We start from the raw sequence: 18,508 nt of genomic DNA on the forward strand, positions 1-18,508 counted from the left end.
CACAGGGTTGTGACGGCATTAAAATGAGATTACACCTGTGATGAACTTAGTGGAACACTTAGCCTATGTTTCTCTTTCTCTCTCTCTCTCTCTCTCTCTCTGCCCTCCTCACTTCCACCTTTCCATACCCTATATGTAACTACTTGCAAAAATATTTTCTTTTTGTACGTGAGAACACCAGCTCCAATGATCTCTCCCTCTCCTCTCACAATTGCTGTCTTAGTCTCCTGAACCCCCCTTGCCTTCCATTCAGAACTGTCCACCCAGGTGGAAGAGAGTATGGTGACTTCATGTCAGACTCTGGGACCTACCCAGAGTCTGGGACCCAGAAGAGGGGCCCTCGTCAGAGCGTAAGGGACAACAACCTGTCATCTGGGGCTGCTCCCACAATGGCCTTGATCCCTCTTGCTTTGTGCTTCTGTAAACAAGGCTGCTTGCATGGGACCCAAAAGCCCGCAGAGACTGTAGTCCATATCCCTGTGCCCTGCTTTCCTGCTGGCTAATGCTGGAGCTCCATGAACACTAGACACCTGAACTGACTTAACTGACTCTGAACCAAGTTGGCCTCCAGCACCTGCTCTGACCCTATTTGGAAAAACATCCTAAAAACCACTGGGCATTGTCTCCTTGTGGTTTTTTGTTTGTTTATTTTTGGTTGATTTTTTTTTGCTCTTGTTACTCTTAATCTTGCTTATTCACCTTTCCATCTCCCCTCTCCTGCACCTGCCTTTGTAGCCTAACCTTCACCTTGGTTTCTACTTCCCAGTCACATTACCTTGTCAAGTCTACCAAATTGTCCTCTAATTTTGAATGGAATCACAAATACATTTTTGAAAATCATATCACAATGCCTCCTGTATCTGCTCCTTCCTTCCTAAAGCAAATGGTCAGAAATTTAGCCTTGGCCTTCCATCACCACCAAGGCCTTCCCACAAGGCTTGTCCTGTTACTGCTGATAGGATCTGCAAAACACAGCCAAATTCTCCGTCAATCTGAAGCCCGTGGACTCCCAACCCCCTAGATTTGAATCACTGCCAGTATGCGCCTCAAATTCATTCTGATTTATTAATCAAGATCCCTTCTACATGAATTCTTTCTGAGCAGGTGTTGTTTACAAAACAGATCCTCTCCCTAAAACTTTCCTTAGAAGGTTTTTCCTTTTCCTTCCTTCCTTCCTTCACAAGATTAGCATTGATTTTCCTTTTCTTGTCTCTTCCTTCTGTTGTGCACGCCCCTAGTTATTGTGAAAAGGAACACAGCAAACCTTCCTCCTTTCCCTCACCCCATCCAACTTCTGGTTCCCCCATCCTTCTTGCTTCTTGTGTTCAGCCTTTTCCTGTCATGCCCCACTGACCATGTCCTTAATTCATGATGTTTAAGGGAAAGACGTTCACTTTTCTGCTCTTGCAGCTTTGCATTCTTCATCAGTTCTTTAAACTTCGTTCCCAACCTAGACTCTGTGGTCGTCTGTCCTTGCCTTCAGTTCCAGGTCTGTCATCAGACATTCCAGAAAGCACTGTTCACACTCAGAAGTGTATTTAACCATGGCCTTTTTCCATGGTCTTCAAAACACATGTCTCCTTTAACTCCCAAAGTGAACCCCGATGGGGAAAAGAGGTGTTATTTGGCTTATTTTTTTTAATATAAGGAAACAAAGAATTCAAAACATCAAGTAATTTGCCCAAGGTCATGGTGCTTAGAAAATGACAGAATGGACTTATTTGAAAATCAAGACTTCTCATTTCTAACTCAAAGGTATGACCATTGTGGATAAAGTATGCAGACTTTTGGAACATATTTTTTATAAAACCATTTGACAAAAACATATCTCTTTGGTAATGCTTTGCCAATTTTAAAAATGCAACAACACCATAATTTTTTTAAGATTTTATTTATTTGTTTTAGAGAGAGGGGAAAGGAAAGAGAATGAGAGGGAGAGAAACATGTGCGAGATTGGCCTGGCCCCAACTGGGGACCTGGCCCGCAACACAGGCGTGTGCCCCGAGTCGGGAATCAAACTGGTGACCCTTCAGTTTGCAGACTGTTGCTCAATCCACTGAGCCACACCAGCCAGGGCAACACCATAATTTTTAAAACAGTGATTTGGTATGAATGACAACTGTTTCACAAATAGCTCAGCAGTTGCCTTAAGATTATAATTTTTTTATTGAACATCTATTCATATGGACATATATATGTCTTCTTTCTTTCCTTGCTTCCAGAATTTTATTTATTTATTTATTTATTTATTATTTTAAAATTACAGTTGACATTCAATATTATATCAGTTTCAGGTGGTTACTAATGGTGGTTAGGCATTTATATAACTTACAAAGTAACTCCCCAATAGGTCTAGGACCCACCCGACACCATGCATAATCATTCCAATATTATTGGCTCCATACATTATGTTGTAATTTACATCCCCATGTTTCTCTTCAGATTATATAAATCTTTTCCCTAAGAGTGTGATTTGAGGTTTATAGGAAATTTGTCTCATCTCAAAATATCTATACATGGAGGATCCCCAAAAGAACTGCATATGGTTAATATCTGTAATACTACAATCAGGGAGCCAAATGTTTTCTAAAGGAATGATTTGTTTTTAAAATTTATCGACCCTAGAGATAAGAGCTGAGGGTGACACTGTCTTCTCAGCTATTAATACTTTAATCTAAACAAAATGATCTCTCCTTTCCAGCATAGTAGCTAGAGAGGGTTTAACTCCCTGCATTATCAATACTTTCAGAGCACAGGTATTGATGAAGGAGAATTGAAGAGAAGCCTTCAGAAACTGGACACACCTGAGGCCCTGCAGGCAAGGGGACTAGAGACAACTCTGGGTCCCTGGGAAGGGGAGGGGCACAGAGGGAGCAGAAGAACAAGGGGCACAGAGAGGTAGCAAGGGACACCTCATGAAGAGCAGCTACCTCTTTTGGGGGACCTAGTGCAAAATGAAAATGTGGGACCTTTCTCTAAAAAAAAATAACTAATTATTTCTCTATGGGACAGCAGAACATTAACCGAACCACAGGGTCCTTCTCCCCTCAGGGTGTGGGGGCCTGTGTGACTGCCCCAGTCACAGGCCCGTGAAGCCAGACCCACCTCAGGGTGTTTTCGGGATGAGTGTTTGTAAATGGGCCTGAACGCTGTGTCCTGTGGAGTGGATACCCAAGATCTTTGCTCTTAGTGGGGCTCCTGCCTCCTGCATTTGTTTGTTCATCCAGACATTTACTGAACACCTGCTACTGAATGTGCACCAGGCACCTGTGTGTGGAAGGATGGATTCCAGACTGCTTCTCGGAGCACAGTGTAATCATCACTCAAACTTGAGAGCCTGCTGAGTGCCAGATTCTCATAGGTTCTCAATTAGAGAAAGAGCTATATACTGTAGTTCTTCGAAACCCTCTGCACTTGCATAGTAGTATTAATGCATTAAAAGAATCTGAAAAGCCCCCCAAAATCTGGGAACCCATTTAACTTCCTCTAAGCACTCTTTAACATTTGGTCACAGAAAGCATTCCTGAAGGGCCATCTAAATGGGAGAGAAAAAAGTTGTAAAATAATAAATATACACTGTTCTTTCAGGGGCCTAGTGAATAGAAGACTGGAGATGGCATTAGAATTTGAGTCTGGGTGGGACCATTAAAAAGGGGAAAGGAAAGGGTGGGAGTGGCTGACTGGAAGTTTCCCACTGAGTATAGTAAGGGACACAGAAAACAGAGTAATGTATTGAGAGGTGATATTGTATACTCTGCAGTGTGCAAGCCTTTTCCTACCCATCCAGACCCTCTTTAACAATAGTTTCTGTGCAATGTTTTTTATGGTCTGCCCCCACCACATAGAGCTGCCTACCCTGGGAAGCCCAGGGCATGGCTAACGACAGAGAAAGACAAGGCGGTGATTTGGGTACTTGACATGGGTCTTATTCCCTGACGAAGTCAAGAGTTTGAGCATTGAGAAGGATCAGAATCCTGACTCCTCCTTCACCCCAAAGTTACAGAGCCGGATTATTGCTATCCAACATGACAAAGCAGGCAATTTGTATTCAGATCACAAATCTGCATTTTAGCAATAAATTCAAATGGTCTGGTTTAGCGATGACTCTGTTATGCTAAATGGATATTTCTAATGTAACAACAATGACAAAGCCATTTGGTGGATTCCTCATTCTCTGGCAAGACATTATTTTTATTGGCTTTAGGGCAAACTTCTATTAATAGATGCTACAGTTCTCACTGCAGATTCCTGAGTATGTGATTCTCCTTTTAATAATATTTCTGAGCATATTTTGAAGTAAAATAGGATTTCTTTTTTTCTAAAGTAGGAGTTCAAATTCAGTGCATGGCACCCTCAAGTGTTTTATTTAGAAATGCATTGATGGATCATTCCATGAATTCTTATAACGTTTGTTAACTGAGATGAAGTGGGTAGCAGGCAATTGGGTGTGAGCACTGGCTAGGGGGACAGGTAAGCAGCAGCCACTAGAGCATGAGATGCCAATGATCACTGGTCCAGATGTCAAAGAGCTCAGCCCTGGCTCTGCCCCTACTTTCCCATGGAACCATTTGTCCACTCTAGGCCTCTGGGTCTACATTTGCAAAAAGAGAGGTGGGACATATCTGTGGTCCCTTAACCTCTTCTGGTGTGAGAACCCCCATGGACTTTGACCTAATAGTTGAATTTTCAAATTCATAATGCTTATAAATTCATTTGCATGCTGTGACTCATAATTAGTGATGTAATATACGTATGTGTGTTTATTTGGCCAACTGATGATGCTGGATTCAAAAACCCCTCCAATAAGATGCCTTTTCCATCCTGGGATTCAGTGATTGGGAGGTGAGCAACTGACCCTTTAAAGTTTCTTTCAGCTGTTGCTTTCTTGGAGTCCATGAACCTTTGCTTTTGTAGAGAACAATGGAATGGCAATAACAGTCAAAACATTTGCCAAACACCTCCTAGGGAATAGATGGTTTAAAATATCTGGCTTAAGAATATTGTAATAAATCTGTCATCCTAGAGGAGGAATCCAAGATCTGAAAAAAATAAGTCATGTATCCAGAGTCACACAACAAAATTTTATTGTTTTTTTTTAACAATCTGAACTGAACTTCCAATTTTGCTCAAAGGAGATTGGCTAAATTCTGCATTTTTTTGGTTCCCAAAGGCTACTGTTTTCTGGAATGGGAAACCTAAGTGGGTTAAGCACAAATTTAAGAGAGAGGAAGTTCGCACTCTACTCCTGCCTTTGACAGTGACCCTGAACTAGTTGCTCTGTAAACCAGGAAAATTGCTTATCTCTGAGGGTTTCAGTTTAGATTACTTACTATGAATGTCTGAAGATGAAAAGTATGGTGAACTTTCTTTTTTCTGTAAAAAGGGATATTTTGCTCAATCGCACTTTACTGTTCCCATACATGCATAAGTCAACAGTTTTTAAAAATTATGGTGAAAAAAAGGACCCATAAAATTAGTACTCAGTTGGACATATTTTAGTTCAAGATTAAGACATATTGTAATAATGGTTCATTACTTAAAAAGCCTTTTCATATACTCTTTAAATCTTCTAATCTTAAATATTTCTCAAGTGTTGTGACTATACCACCTAATTAAGAATTCCAGTTGCTTTCACCATATTTAGCTCCTGCTACAACAGAGTCACTTAGGCTTGTATATGCCAGTGTTTCACAATGTGACACAGTGACAGAAGGTCATTTACGTATTGAGCGTGGGAGATGCACCTGTCCCTTTAAAAAGTAATAATAGTTATCTATACTTATAAAATAGCCTAGGAAACTCAGAAAATGTTCACATGCATATTGGTGTTGCAGGAGAATGAGTAAAGAGCAACACTTGACCCTCACAAGACATCTAGGCAAGAGAAAAGGACCATATTCCATTGTGGGTTGACCTCTGGCAAATTTTTTCTCACCGTATTTCTTTGAATCCTACTTGGCACCTCCGGACAATGGAAGAACTTGAAATAGAGTTTTGGAAATGAAACATATAAAATAATATACAATCCCAAGGCCTTTCTCTTTCTATTTTTCTTCTTCCCCAGAAACAGGAAACAATCTGTCTAATCCTCCTGTGTAAGAGTCAGTGGTGAAATCTGCAGTTGTCTGTGCATATCCTCACCTTGGGGCCCTAAACTGGAATGACGGCCAAAGACCTGACTTGTGACTTCCCAGACAGGATAGAAAAATGCTTCCAGTGTGCGTCATATTATTGTTTAACTGTTTCGATTAATCACAGTTGTTTGATGCTTTGTCTCCTTTAACTGTCATAATTAACTATAATAATATACACTATTATGTGTCCCCGAAATGTTTTTGTTTACAAAACTTACTTAAAATCATTTCGAAACTCAAATTTCCACCTGTTGGTATAATTTTATCAACCCTAGGTTTACATTTATCCATATCCCTCTGCATTCCCAACTAGTCACAGAGATCCCTTAATTAGGGAATTTCAGTGAAGACCAGGAATTAAAGATTTTGGTTTACTTATTTTAAGGACCTTAATGCATTAGAAATTGGTGTGGATTTACTTGACATCACAGTTTCTAAGACCATAACAGGAAGTCCTCTGATAAAATAAATTATGCCAGCTGACTCTCCCAAGTGGTTGCCAGGACAACCTTTTCTGTCTCCTCAGCTAGGCGTTAATTAAGTGTTAACCTGGGTGTTCAGAAAAAAACTGGCTAATGTTCAGGGCAAAAAAATGGAATTCAAGATATGCTGATGCATTGTGTTGCCATTGAATTATTACTTGATGGGTGTTGGCTTTTATGCCCTACAAATACTTTGGAATATAGCCGTTCCAGAGAAAGTGTTTATGTTCAAAATACCCTGTCGGAACCAGTCGAAACGTTCATGTTTAAGCTCTCTCTCCTTGATGTGACACCTGTATGCAGACGCGGGAAAAGCCTTTGTCCCAGGCAACCCGAGTCACAGCTGTGGACCTGAGCCTTGCTTGACTCCTGCCCCCATTCTCAGAGATTTTACCCAGGAGGCACGTTAACATCCACACTTTTTGTTCTAAATTTACTGTACCAAACTTTACCGAAGAAATTCCAGATTCAAAAATAATAAAAAGCCAAGGAGCGTTAGGTTCCATTGTTAGCCCAAAAGTGAGTCACCACTGCAGAATTTCTTCTGTCTACTGATTAGACCGGATACGTGCTGGGTGGTGCAGCAGGAAAGGCTGTTGCTCTCTGTATGTGTGAGTTAATAGTCACAAAAGGTCACAATTTTAACATGTTAAAAACCAAATCTCTCTCCTGGGCATCTGGAAGGCTTTTTTTTTTAAATATCATCCCAGCAGCAAAGGGAAAAAGCTACATATTTTTTCCCTTCTAACCTGAGTTTACCCCCAGCTGACACAGCTACGTGCTTCCCTGCATGGAGACAGAGACGACACTGATTTTTGTGTTTGTCAAGGCTAAAGTGATAGGAGATGTCTGACATTTCTGGAAGGGCAGTCTATCTGAATGCTCTCCAGCCTGGCCAACCACAGGGTTCACATTCTGAGGCCACAAGACAATCACAGCCACTTGGCCGACTCCCGTTTTGCAATCAACAGAATGACTTTCTTTCATGAGGAATGGGCTATAATTGGGGTGAACAATTACTTTATCATCCAAACCAAACCACTTCTGAGAATGAAATGTGGCCCTACTAATAATGACACCAGGGCAACAGACTGAACCAGAACTGTGCTAAAAACCAGGTGCATGGCCACTGTAGGCATAGGATTAAGCTAAGCATTTACTGAAAGAGCAAGAAAAAGACTATGCAGCGTTGCTTCAGTACTCAGTAAACGACAACCACTGGGCTTAGCATTTTGTGGATGATCTCATTTAAACCTTGCCAAACATGAAAACTTACTGTTTGCCAGGCCAGTGGTTTTCAAAGATTTTTTGTGAACAGTGGGAAACAAGACAATGGGAAGACAAAACCTCCCACAAAACACCAACATTGAGAAACAATAAAAAGCTGGCATTAGTTGCTGGTCCGAAACACCCAACCTCCCTCTCCCCCAGCCTCGGCCCCGCAGGTACCAGGACAGAACGCCGGGCTCCTGGGATTTCTGTGACAGCCTTCAGATAGACATTGATATGCTCTGACTCATTTAATCCTCACAATCTGATGAGCTTTATCATTAATATCATTTTGTAAATGAAGGACCCCAGCAGGGAAGGTGTAAATGATTTGTCCAAAACCATAAAGCCAGTAGGTTCAAAAGCAAGGATTCAAACTTGAATCTGTCAGACTCCAAACTCATGATGTCTTTCCACAACATCACCTGCCTCCCCCACAGCTAATTTTAGGCTGGGTAATACATAGAAGCATATTTGGATATTAGACAATATTGTGTCCTTGGCCAGGTGTGTTCTTAGCTCTCCAAGTCCTTCAGAGACTGCATGCCGGAGCCATCCAAACGGTTCTGTCTCACTAGATAGCACCAAAGAGTAACAATAACAGTAAAAATCCTAACAATATAGTGTCTTTATGTGCTCAGCTGTGTGCTAAACATTGTAAATGGATTATCCCATTCATTTCTTGCAGCAGTGCTATGAGCAAGGCACTGTTGTTTTATCACCTCATCATTTTCAAGATGAGAAAACTGAGCACTGCAGAGATTACATAGTAAGGTGAAGCAGTTCATAAGTGGTGGGGACAGGACTTGTCTTGACAATAGTGTGTGGTGTCTTTTGCTTTTTAACATACTTTTGGTCCCTACCGGTAATGAACCTGACACCTTGGCATTCCAACCTTTTCAAACCCATGACCATGCTCATGACTAACTGGATTCCCTTGCCCTGTTTTTATTTGACCTTTCTCTTTTTTGATAAACTAACTCCTGCTGGGCAGTAGGTATTGTAGCTTAATATGGTATACCTCCTGGGGAAACAGGTTTGTACCTAAAGGGGAATCTCTGGAGAGAACGATCTTCACCACGATGACCTGAGTAACGGTGGTGAGCAGGGTCAGGCACACACCTGAGTGATGATGACGCCACTGCTTGGGGCCCCCCCTCTGCCTTCTCTGCTGAAGCATCATCTTGATCAACATGGAAATCTATTAAAATGTTAACCTTCGTTAACCTCTATTAGAGGCCAAGGGTTACTTTAGTGCCAGATCTTTAAAAGGGAGTTGGATGATACCTTTTAAAATATTTTTTTAAAAAGCATCCTGCTCCCTACCTTTAAGGACCAGCTTGCTTTAGGAGTCTTACATCAGCGATATAGACCTAGACATCAGCAGGTCCATGGAGCCATGTCCAATCTGAAAGATACCTGTGGGCCAAGTCGGAACTTCCTTGGAGGGTGAATTATTTCAGGGCTCTACTGAGAGTTTCATCACCCATTAACACTGTTCATTTATTCCACAAATGTATTTTGCATACAGGCACAATGTTAGCTTCTTGGATTTTTTTTGCTATGGCCACCCTATAAAAAAGACTGTATTTATCCCATTATGGAGTAAAACCTCCAGGACAATCCTAAAATACAGAGTATTCTATCTATATAGCAATATATACAATCAGTCAGTCATTATATATTTTCAGAGATGACAGTGATGAGTTCCCGAACTGAATCAGCCTCCAGTGATCGCATGCCGGGAAGCCCTTTCCCCTCTTTCAGCCTGGAGTTTATCTGGTGTCATGTGACCTGAAAATGGCATGGCCTGTGTAACCTACTTCTTTACAACTGACAAGGGAAAAGATGCGTAAGGCATACTTGTTGACTATCTGGAAGACACAACGTTAAGAGTGAAAAATGGAAAGCTAATATACTGAATGATGAGAGAAGGGATGTCAGTAAATAAGAACATTGCTAAAACCGAGATGTTGAACTTAATAGGAATAAATAGAAAGTCCCTGCATTTAGTTTCAAAAATTCAATAATGTTAACTTCAGGGGAGGAGGGAGCTGTAATTTTCACATTCAGAAATATCCCGTACACTTTTTTATTAACCCAACCTTCACTCAATATTCTAAAATGCTTGGGAGTACCAGGCACTAGGTGAACACTGGGATCTTACAACCCGATGCACCTGCGAGTGCAAATTAATTGGCCAACAATGTGCAGCTCAAGGGAGAAAATATTTCCACTGACTAGATCTCATTAGGAATAGACACAACACTCTAAGAAGGTCATAGTTGATAAAATAGCTTATAAAAGAGGGAGACTAGACTGGTGAGTGACAGGGAAACCAGGCTGGATGGAAATATTGAGTAACCACAGGATGTTTAGTCTAGAGAAGAAAAGATTATGGGACTTTGATGGTTGTTTTCTAGCATTTAGAGAGCTATTGTGTGACAAGTGGAGCATTGAGACTTTTTTTTTGCATTATTTTAGTTCAGCCAATGGGGCGAGAGTTAGAGAGGGGCAGATTCATTTTGATGTCTTCAAAAGCTTTCCTGCCAACTGTGGGAAAGGCTGTCTCTAAAGGTGCCTCGCCCCAGGAAGATTCCAGCAGAAAGTCGCTGACCGTCTGCCCTGTAGGCTGCTCCCTTCCAGAAAGGCTGCATGGTGTCAGCAATTGGAATGAGTGATCTCTGAGGGTCTCTTTTATGTTAATTCCTTCATTTTTAGTTTTCAAATTAAGGTGGAAGTAATATGACTTCTCATATACCTTCCTTAAGCCTTCAGACCCGCAAGAATTTTCTAGCTTACAACTAGTAAGTTTGTTTCCCCATCTTGACACCTCCACTGGCTGAGACAACCTTGACTTAGTTAACAGAATGTCATAGAAAATATACTCCAAATGTTGAAGTACACCACTGACCCATCTGGAATGCTTATGGACACCCACACTGTGCCTTCGTTCATTCACCAGTTGGTCATGTAAATACCAGTGATCACCAGAAGAGACAAGAAGGGGGACATTTTGCCTCGATTGAGGGAAACAGAGAGAGGAAGTTCCCAAACCAGAGCCCATGAGATGGAACATGTACAAGGCTGCACATACAATTTGCATCTCAGGGGGTGGGGGTGTGGCTAATGTTGCCCTAAGCTGTGTGAGCGCCAGAGGAGGGGAGGCACTGCTCAGCTCCTTGGAGCTGCTCTAAAATTTACTGTGGCTCAATTACTCAAGCTTCTCAGTCAAGGTGAGCACCTTCTGGATACCTACTATGTTCTTAGGTGTGCCCAGGGGTCATCATCCAGCTAAGAGGAAGGTTTACCACAGCCTCAGCTGGGCAGATCTGTTGTCAACTTAAAACCAAGGAACACTTGGCCAGAAAGTTGCCTTCTGTACAACAAAATGTACAGTTCTAGGAGTAAAAACTGGTGGAATACTTCTGCCAAAGATTGCTGTCACCAGACACTGTGTATTTACCCCTTTATCTCTTATGAAATATACCATTTAGGCATTGTGTCAATCTGTTTCATTTAGAAGGGTGAAGTCTTACTCTCTGAATACCTTGTAAACTTATATTTATAGAGGTTTGTAAGTAAACATACGTACAAGCCCGGTTTTGGTTAGTAATTACCACTAACCAAAAATCATGTTACAGTGAAGCATATATCTTATTTTTAAATGGAGAGGCTTACATGATCTAAAAATAATTATTTAGAATGGTAACAACAGCCACTAGGAAGAACTGGATAAAACATAATTTCAAATTAGTTGTATGATTGCAGAGATAGGGAGACTTTATAGGACTTTAGATAGTTACTAACGATGCTGAGCAGGAAAAATAAGTAGCATTTTATGTTACTACCTATTAGCTTTGCCAAGTACAAGAACCGTTATTATAGAGAGCAAAATGTGAGATAGCTATTTTGTATATAAAAGGATAATGAGAAACGTCATTATTTCTCCTGAAGGCTGCTACTCCCTACTGATCCAATGACAATAGGTATGGTGAGTAACTAGTGGTGCTAACAAAGGGAAAAAGCAACAGCCACTCTCCTTTTTCCAACTCACTGAAGGGCCCGCCCACTATTGTATTAGGGCGGCAGTGCACCCCACCCAGAGGCTGAGGTGGTTCTCATATAACATCCTCAGAGAAACCATTCCACAGCAGTTGTTCTTTGTACTGGTAGAGTAGCATTTCACAGATGAGTTTTGTTCGGTGAACCCACTTTGATCAATTTGAATCCAAGTGCATAAACCATTTAAACATACGATGAATGAAAAGGCACCTGAGAAGTAATACTAACACTCCAGATATTCATTCAATTCATTCACTGAATTTATTTAACCCTCACAAGAATCCCATGAAATAGGTGCCATAATTATCCCACTTTTAGAAAACAGGAAACTGAGGCACAGGGGGTTTTAAGGAACTTGTCTATGATCACACAACTAAGAAGTGGAAGAAGAGAGATTTGAACTCACACAGCCCGTCTGGTTCCCAAGTCCAACTACTTAACCAATACATTTTACTGCCTCCTCAGGAATGGTATATAAGTAAAATTCATCAAGTGCCTAGTGTGTACCAGGCACTATATTAATCCCTTCATGTACATTAGCATATTAAGTTCACCAGTTGGGTAAAACGGGCACCAAAAGAATCACCAGGTCATCTGTTGATTGGCATAACTCCCTAGCTTGGATGTGCTCACTGTGTTACTGGAGACTGCGAAATGTTAGCAGTAAGAAGTCACTGTCTTGTCTCCCCCTTGCAGAGGTGGAATGGTCCAAACCAGTGAGCAGTATGAATTTGTGCATCATGCTCTGTGCTTGTACGAGAGCAGACTTTCCGAAGAAACTGTCCAGTGATGCTTGGAAGATTTACCAGACCATCAGTCTCTAGGGGTGATTAATCAATTACCCACTTGAGGCTTCTGGAAGGAGCTTCCTGCAATGAAAGAAACGAGAAGCCCTCCAGGCAAGCTGTGGCATGGATTGTGGAAGACAGCAACATGTTAAAGGTTGCCAGCCCCTTGTGTATATGAATGCATTTGTAAGCATCTCCTAAGTTATTTTGAAAGTCCTATACTGCTGGAGGTATGACAGACTTCTCACACAGCTGGGGGGAGTTTGTCTTGTCCATATCAATTACCTGCCACACAGAATGTCTGTCTGAAATACTCAGTGATACTTGTCATCAGATGATGACTGAAGAGCTGCTGAAGAAGTTATTGTGTGTTTAGATGCTTTAATGTTTGCAAAATCTGTCTCGTGAATGGACTGTCAGCTGTTAAACCGTTCCTTTTTAAGTGCTATTATCTTTCTCAGTTACCAGAATCTTGCCGCTAAAGTTGCAAGTGAGTGATAAAGGATTTTTAACAAATAAGTACTTGTTTTTGAAAAAAATCAAAAGCAGTAACTATTTTATATGGAAATGTGTCTTGATAATATTACCCATTAAACATGTATTTATCAGTACCTCCTGTCAATCAATGAACAGAGCACAATGACTGTCCCTGGGTATGTGTGTATTTACTCTCTATTGCTGAGCGCCGCAGTGGCTTCTGTGCCAGGACTCTATCCCCTGTATTTCTACCTTGTGAGTCGTTTTACTGTAAAAGGGGAAAACAACTTTGTAGCAACTCTGATGAGTCAAGAATTTTAAATACTTTTCTCTCTGCCACTGAGGAGTTTTTGAGTATGCCGTCTACCTGGAATCTCTTGCCCAATAAAAGGCAGTTGCTTTGGGGAATGATGTCACCTGGCACATTTTGAGAGGTTCTTTTAAAAGGATGCTGCCGTGCATATCCTGACATTTCTGAGAGGCTCTAATTCTCCAGAGACAAATAGAGGTAAAAACAAAAACTACAGTCAGCAAACACTAGCTGTTCTGCTCAGATATGAATTTTTAATGCAGCTATGTTGGCTTTGTTTCCTACTGCCAATAAACTACTCTTAATACTAATGATTGAGTAAAGCAGGTACTTTTTTTTCCTTTTTGGAGAGGGGCTGTTATCTTTTGGGGCACGTCTGAAGTAGATGATGTGTTTGGCCTTAGTCTCGACCTCTCCCCAGTCGAGATGACCATCTCAAATGTAATACCTATTGTCATCACCGGAGAGATAATGGTCTCGAAGTGCCATCATTATGTGGTTTTCCTCAATAGACTCCCAGCATATCATTATAGGAACAGTACATGTTTACGTCTTCAGATCACTTGTCACAGGCCCTCATAAATCACATGGTTTGTGTTTATTCAGCAGAATCACAGCACCTGAAGAGATGTAATGTTGCAGCAACATTCAATTATCTAAGATTACAATTCCTTTCTTCCCTCTTGAGGTTAAGCAGTGCCAAAGGGATGGATGGTTGGAGAAAACCTGGGAGTTTTATTCTGCTCCTGGAGGCTGGAATTTTTTCTACATAAAAAAAGAGAGGTGATCATAATCCCTTCTTTCTAAGGAAACAGACAAAAGGACACTGGTGTAAAACTTCCCCAAACAATTCAATAGGAGGAAATGCTCGTCACTGACTTTCCCCCCCACCATGAAGGCACATTTCCTTCCCTACTCTTTGCTTCTCTTATCTGAGAATTTTCCCCCCCAAGCGAAGCATGAACAGTTGTTAAGTGGAAAATGGAGGCTGCATTTTACATGGCGATTCTTACCTGCTTGATCTCCGGGAACTCAGGTGAGTGGGCCTGCCTCCGTATCCCCACGCATTTCTCCAGTAGGTGCCAGAGGAGACTCTGTCCTTTGAAAAGTGCCCGAAATGAGGCGGAAATGGAGCCGGGTCTCCGTCCAGGGCAGTTTAGCCAAAGAGGCTGAGGAGGGGGAATAAAAGGAGCCAGCTCTGCCCACACTGTTGAAATTTCTCCCCAAAAGAAAACAAAAGGCCTCCTCGTGTCCTGCAGATGCCTGGGGCAGCTCCTGAAAGGCATCTTTACAGCCAAGAGGAAGGAGTCCTGAGGAGAGATTTTTATTATTGTGTAACAGTCTGGGGCATTCTCCATTTTTTTTCCCAGTGAGGTTATGATGTTGTGTTTTTGTGTATGAGAGTGAAAGAAAGAAGACATAAGAAATGCAATTAAAGGGGATTAAGGAGTATGGTGTGCTTAATTTGGAAGTTGTTGTTTGGCAGGAAGGTCGGAATATTTTCATGGAGCTGGGCATACTGAGTGAAAACACGTTGAAAATGGTTTCTGAGCCCGAAAACGTCACTTTTAAATACTGATGTTTAACCATTGGGTATTTAATTTTCTTACATCAAGAAGTGCTGATATTTTAATCTGTTTGTATTTGAAGAAAAATTGTAGGTATTGTCACAAAATTGAGAAATGCTTCTTTCTAGAACTATAAAAAAATTTAGTCTGTGAAAATCAATACTTTCATTGGTTACTGGTAGTTAACAATAAGGTGTGCTTAGAAAGGTAAATGCATCCAATTTTTAAATGTTTATTTAAACTCTGTATTTATATACAAATATTTATTGCAATGATAACTTAAGGATTGCCAAAAAAGGTGCTTTTTAAAGTTGGGGGTGGAAGTGACAGAGAAAGGATAAAATGGTTGAAAAGGGAACTGAGCTTTTCATGGTTTCAGCGTATTTAACTAATTGGACTAAAACATCACACCATGATCTTCGGGTGGTTTGTTTCTCTTCCAAGCTTCCTTTCATCACTTCAGTGGGGGTGTGTGTTCTTCCCTAAACCGTGTGAAAGTAAAAGCAACGAAGCTAAGTGTGACATTTTGACATTTTTACATTGTCAGCCTTGGGATTTTAAATTTCTTGTACCAAATCTGGGAATAGTCACTTGAAATGGTAGTAATAACAAAAGATAAGTAAACCTTTTATTTTAATTGGCTGATTCGTGGGTAAGTTGTTTCACTTTCTGGTGGGCCTTGTCATTTGTTGTTATACGTGGTACTAGATGAGCTTTTCATCCTCCAGAGGGGTTTCAGATTGTCCATGTCCGGAAACAACAGTGCCTTCTCGGAAATACGATGGTGTCCATAGGCTTGTGCAATGGCACCAACCAGAACCAGCAGTGGACATGGGCTGAGGATGGAAAACTCCTTCACGTAAAATCTGCACTCTGCCTGAGCATCTCCAACTCCTCTGGCGGCCCTTCCCGATCAGCCATCTTTGTCCACTGCTCCCAGGCCCCCCGATGGACTTGCCATGAGAAAGAAGGGTACCTTGAGGTGGAGCATACCTCTCTCTTTCTCAAGAAACGAGGCAACAAAGCAGTGGTCCAGAAGGAGAAGAAATACTTCCATAGCTGGATGAAAACAGAGGTCAACAAGGAGGGAAAACCAGTCAATGAAAACCTCTGCTTAAAAAAAGGTGAGCTATTCCTTTCAGAATCAACTCTGCAAGTTCTTCTGCTAAATGTCCTGTTCTTTTCACATCAAAGGAAGACTACATGCCCCAACACAATTTCTATGGGAAATTCATAAGCTGATGGAAAGGGATTATGTAGTACCCACCGACTTGCAAAACTTTATTACCCCATTAAAATAAGCCCAACTTTTCTCTTTTTGTCTATTTCTCACTCTTTCTTTCCTTCTTTTCTTGGTTCTTTTATTTTTTAAAGATTTTATTTATTTATTTATTTATTTATTTATTTATTTATTTATTTTTAACAAGAGGGGAAGCGAAGGAGAAAGAGAAAAATAGATGTCAGAGAGGAACATCAATCAGTTGCCTCGTGTACACACCCCCATCAGGGACCTAACTCAGAACCCAGGCATGTGCCCTGGCTGGGAATCGAACTGGTGACCTTTCACTTTACGGAAAGCCACCTAACCAGTGTGGCTTTACTGAGCCACACTCAGTAAAGCCACACTGGTTAGGGATCTCACTTCTTTGTTAATTCAACAAATATTTCTTGAGTTTATCTTTTGTGCCAGACACTAGGCACTTTGGGTTAAGCACTATTAGATATATGAACACAGATCTAAGCATAAACACAGCATACATGCATCATGACTAAAGCAAGTGATCAGGAAATTAAAAATTTTGCTGATGTAGACACTTCGATTCTCTGATTATAAGAAACTACTAGACCATCAAAATGGTGCTTGAGAAGATTGGAAAGATACTAAACTGTGCTTCTTCAAATCTCTTGCACTAATATTTAGGGGTAGATATCTGTTGGGGGTTGCATACTTTTGAAATGGTAAAAACAAATGTGTAGCCACAGAGCTTTCTAATTTGTTAACCACTGACAGTCACATGGAAAGACTTATGTACACAGGCACAAACTCCTGCTGCAACACGCACTTTAGTCCTGTGCTGAAATGTTTTTATTTGTGGATGCAACTTAATTTTCTATTTTACTCCAACACTTTATTACTTCTCTTAGAGGTTTGCTTTAGGAAGTCATGAAAGACAAAATTAATAGAATCATTATCTAGTAGGTACAAACAGACCTTACACAACACTGGAGAAATTATCTAGAAATGAAGATGTTCATCAAGGATGCTGACATTTGTCAAGGATAAATGAATTATCCCAGATAATTTAGTGAGAGAAGTTTGGTTAGAACCCAAGTTTCTTAACTTCTCATCTAGTGTACATTCCACTGTATGGTGTTTCCCCAATGCTTGACCACCAACTTTTGCCCAGGTGGCTGCATAGGAATCACCTGGGGAAGGGGAAGGAATTGCTGCCCTCATTTCTTTCCCCACTACCACCTCCAAGGTTGTGTTTCAAGAAATACAAATTTGGGCACAAGTCTTTATATGTTTAAAGAACTTCTCCAGATAATTTTGATCTACAATCTCCTTTAGACATCAGCATATACTGTATCTGTAAATATTTTTATTAGATGTTAATTTTTGATGTTTGTATGAGTCTTTCTACCATGCTACTCTTTGGATAATTTTCTGACACTCATTCATTTCATAAATTAAATAAGCATTTATTTCGATGCCAATTAAATGTAGTGAGCTGTTTCGTGATAGAAGTCGACTTGGGTGTTATAGTCTCTATCCTTATAAAAGTTCTATGAGAATCATGTAAAAACATAAAAGTCAATCAGAAATTTCAACTTTATCAGAGAATATGCAGCATATAGCACCAATTTGTGCATTTTTTTTCTGTAATTCATATCACAGGGCCTGTCATAAACCACAGGGGATCATCGTGAATATTCTCTCTATATGGTAATATACAAGAAGTGAGATTCATCCCCAATGTTCAATCAAACTTTATTCACAAGAATATTCTTTCACTGAAACTTTTTAAAAAGTAGATATAACTTCAGTAAAGAATTAATAGTTTTTCATGGAAAAACTATCTCCTTTGACCTTCATGCAAAACATGTACAATGATAGACTTTGCTTCAAAAGTAAAGTGGATGGATCAACCATTTACATCTAACCACCAAACAGACATACCTGGCAATGTGTGTTGGAGAAAAACATACAATTGTAGAAAAAACAGAGTTAAAATTTGAAAAATTATGATATTAAAAAATCATTTTTTTGAGTGTACAAAGACAATACTTGCTTTAACACAATTACAAGGTAACACATTTTTCTGCTCCATCTCATGCTTACCATTAATTAAAGATTCAGAATGATAGTAGGTGACCCAATGCATGAAAGCTTACTGATTTTCTAGAGAATCCA

General features: G+C 40.4%; 2 protein-coding genes across 5 annotated transcripts in view; both read left to right on the forward strand.

Moving 5' to 3' along the window:
• PTPRR (protein tyrosine phosphatase receptor type R) overlaps nt 1–13,843 on the forward strand; it is a 242,339-nt gene extending 228,496 nt beyond the window's left edge. For 3 of the 4 annotated variants that reach the window (XM_045829312.1, XM_045829313.1, XM_045829314.1), the window contains one exon: nt 12,647–13,842. In XM_045829312.1, the coding sequence (XP_045685268.1) occupies nt 12,647–12,740 (94 nt within the window). In that variant the 3' untranslated portion in view covers nt 12,741–13,842. Of the gene's footprint in view, nt 1–12,646 lie in introns of all 4 variants that reach the window. The other variant, XM_045829311.1, reaches the window with a different exon arrangement.
• A 627-nt stretch (nt 13,844–14,470) lies between these two features.
• The window catches only part of PTPRB (protein tyrosine phosphatase receptor type B), a 107,311-nt gene continuing 103,273 nt past the window's right edge, over nt 14,471–18,508 (forward strand). Inside the window, exons 1-2 of the mRNA XM_045830030.1 lie at nt 14,471–14,561; nt 15,822–16,217. Of these exons, the coding sequence (XP_045685986.1) occupies nt 14,507–14,561; nt 15,822–16,217 (451 nt within the window). The 5' untranslated portion in view covers nt 14,471–14,506. The remainder of the gene's footprint in view (nt 14,562–15,821; nt 16,218–18,508) is intronic.

Source organism: Phyllostomus hastatus, unplaced genomic scaffold (genome assembly GCF_019186645.2).
Source record: "Phyllostomus hastatus isolate PE091 unplaced genomic scaffold, TTU_PhHast_1.1 phas_scaffold_93, whole genome shotgun sequence".
Taxonomy (NCBI): domain Eukaryota; kingdom Metazoa; phylum Chordata; class Mammalia; order Chiroptera; family Phyllostomidae; genus Phyllostomus; species Phyllostomus hastatus.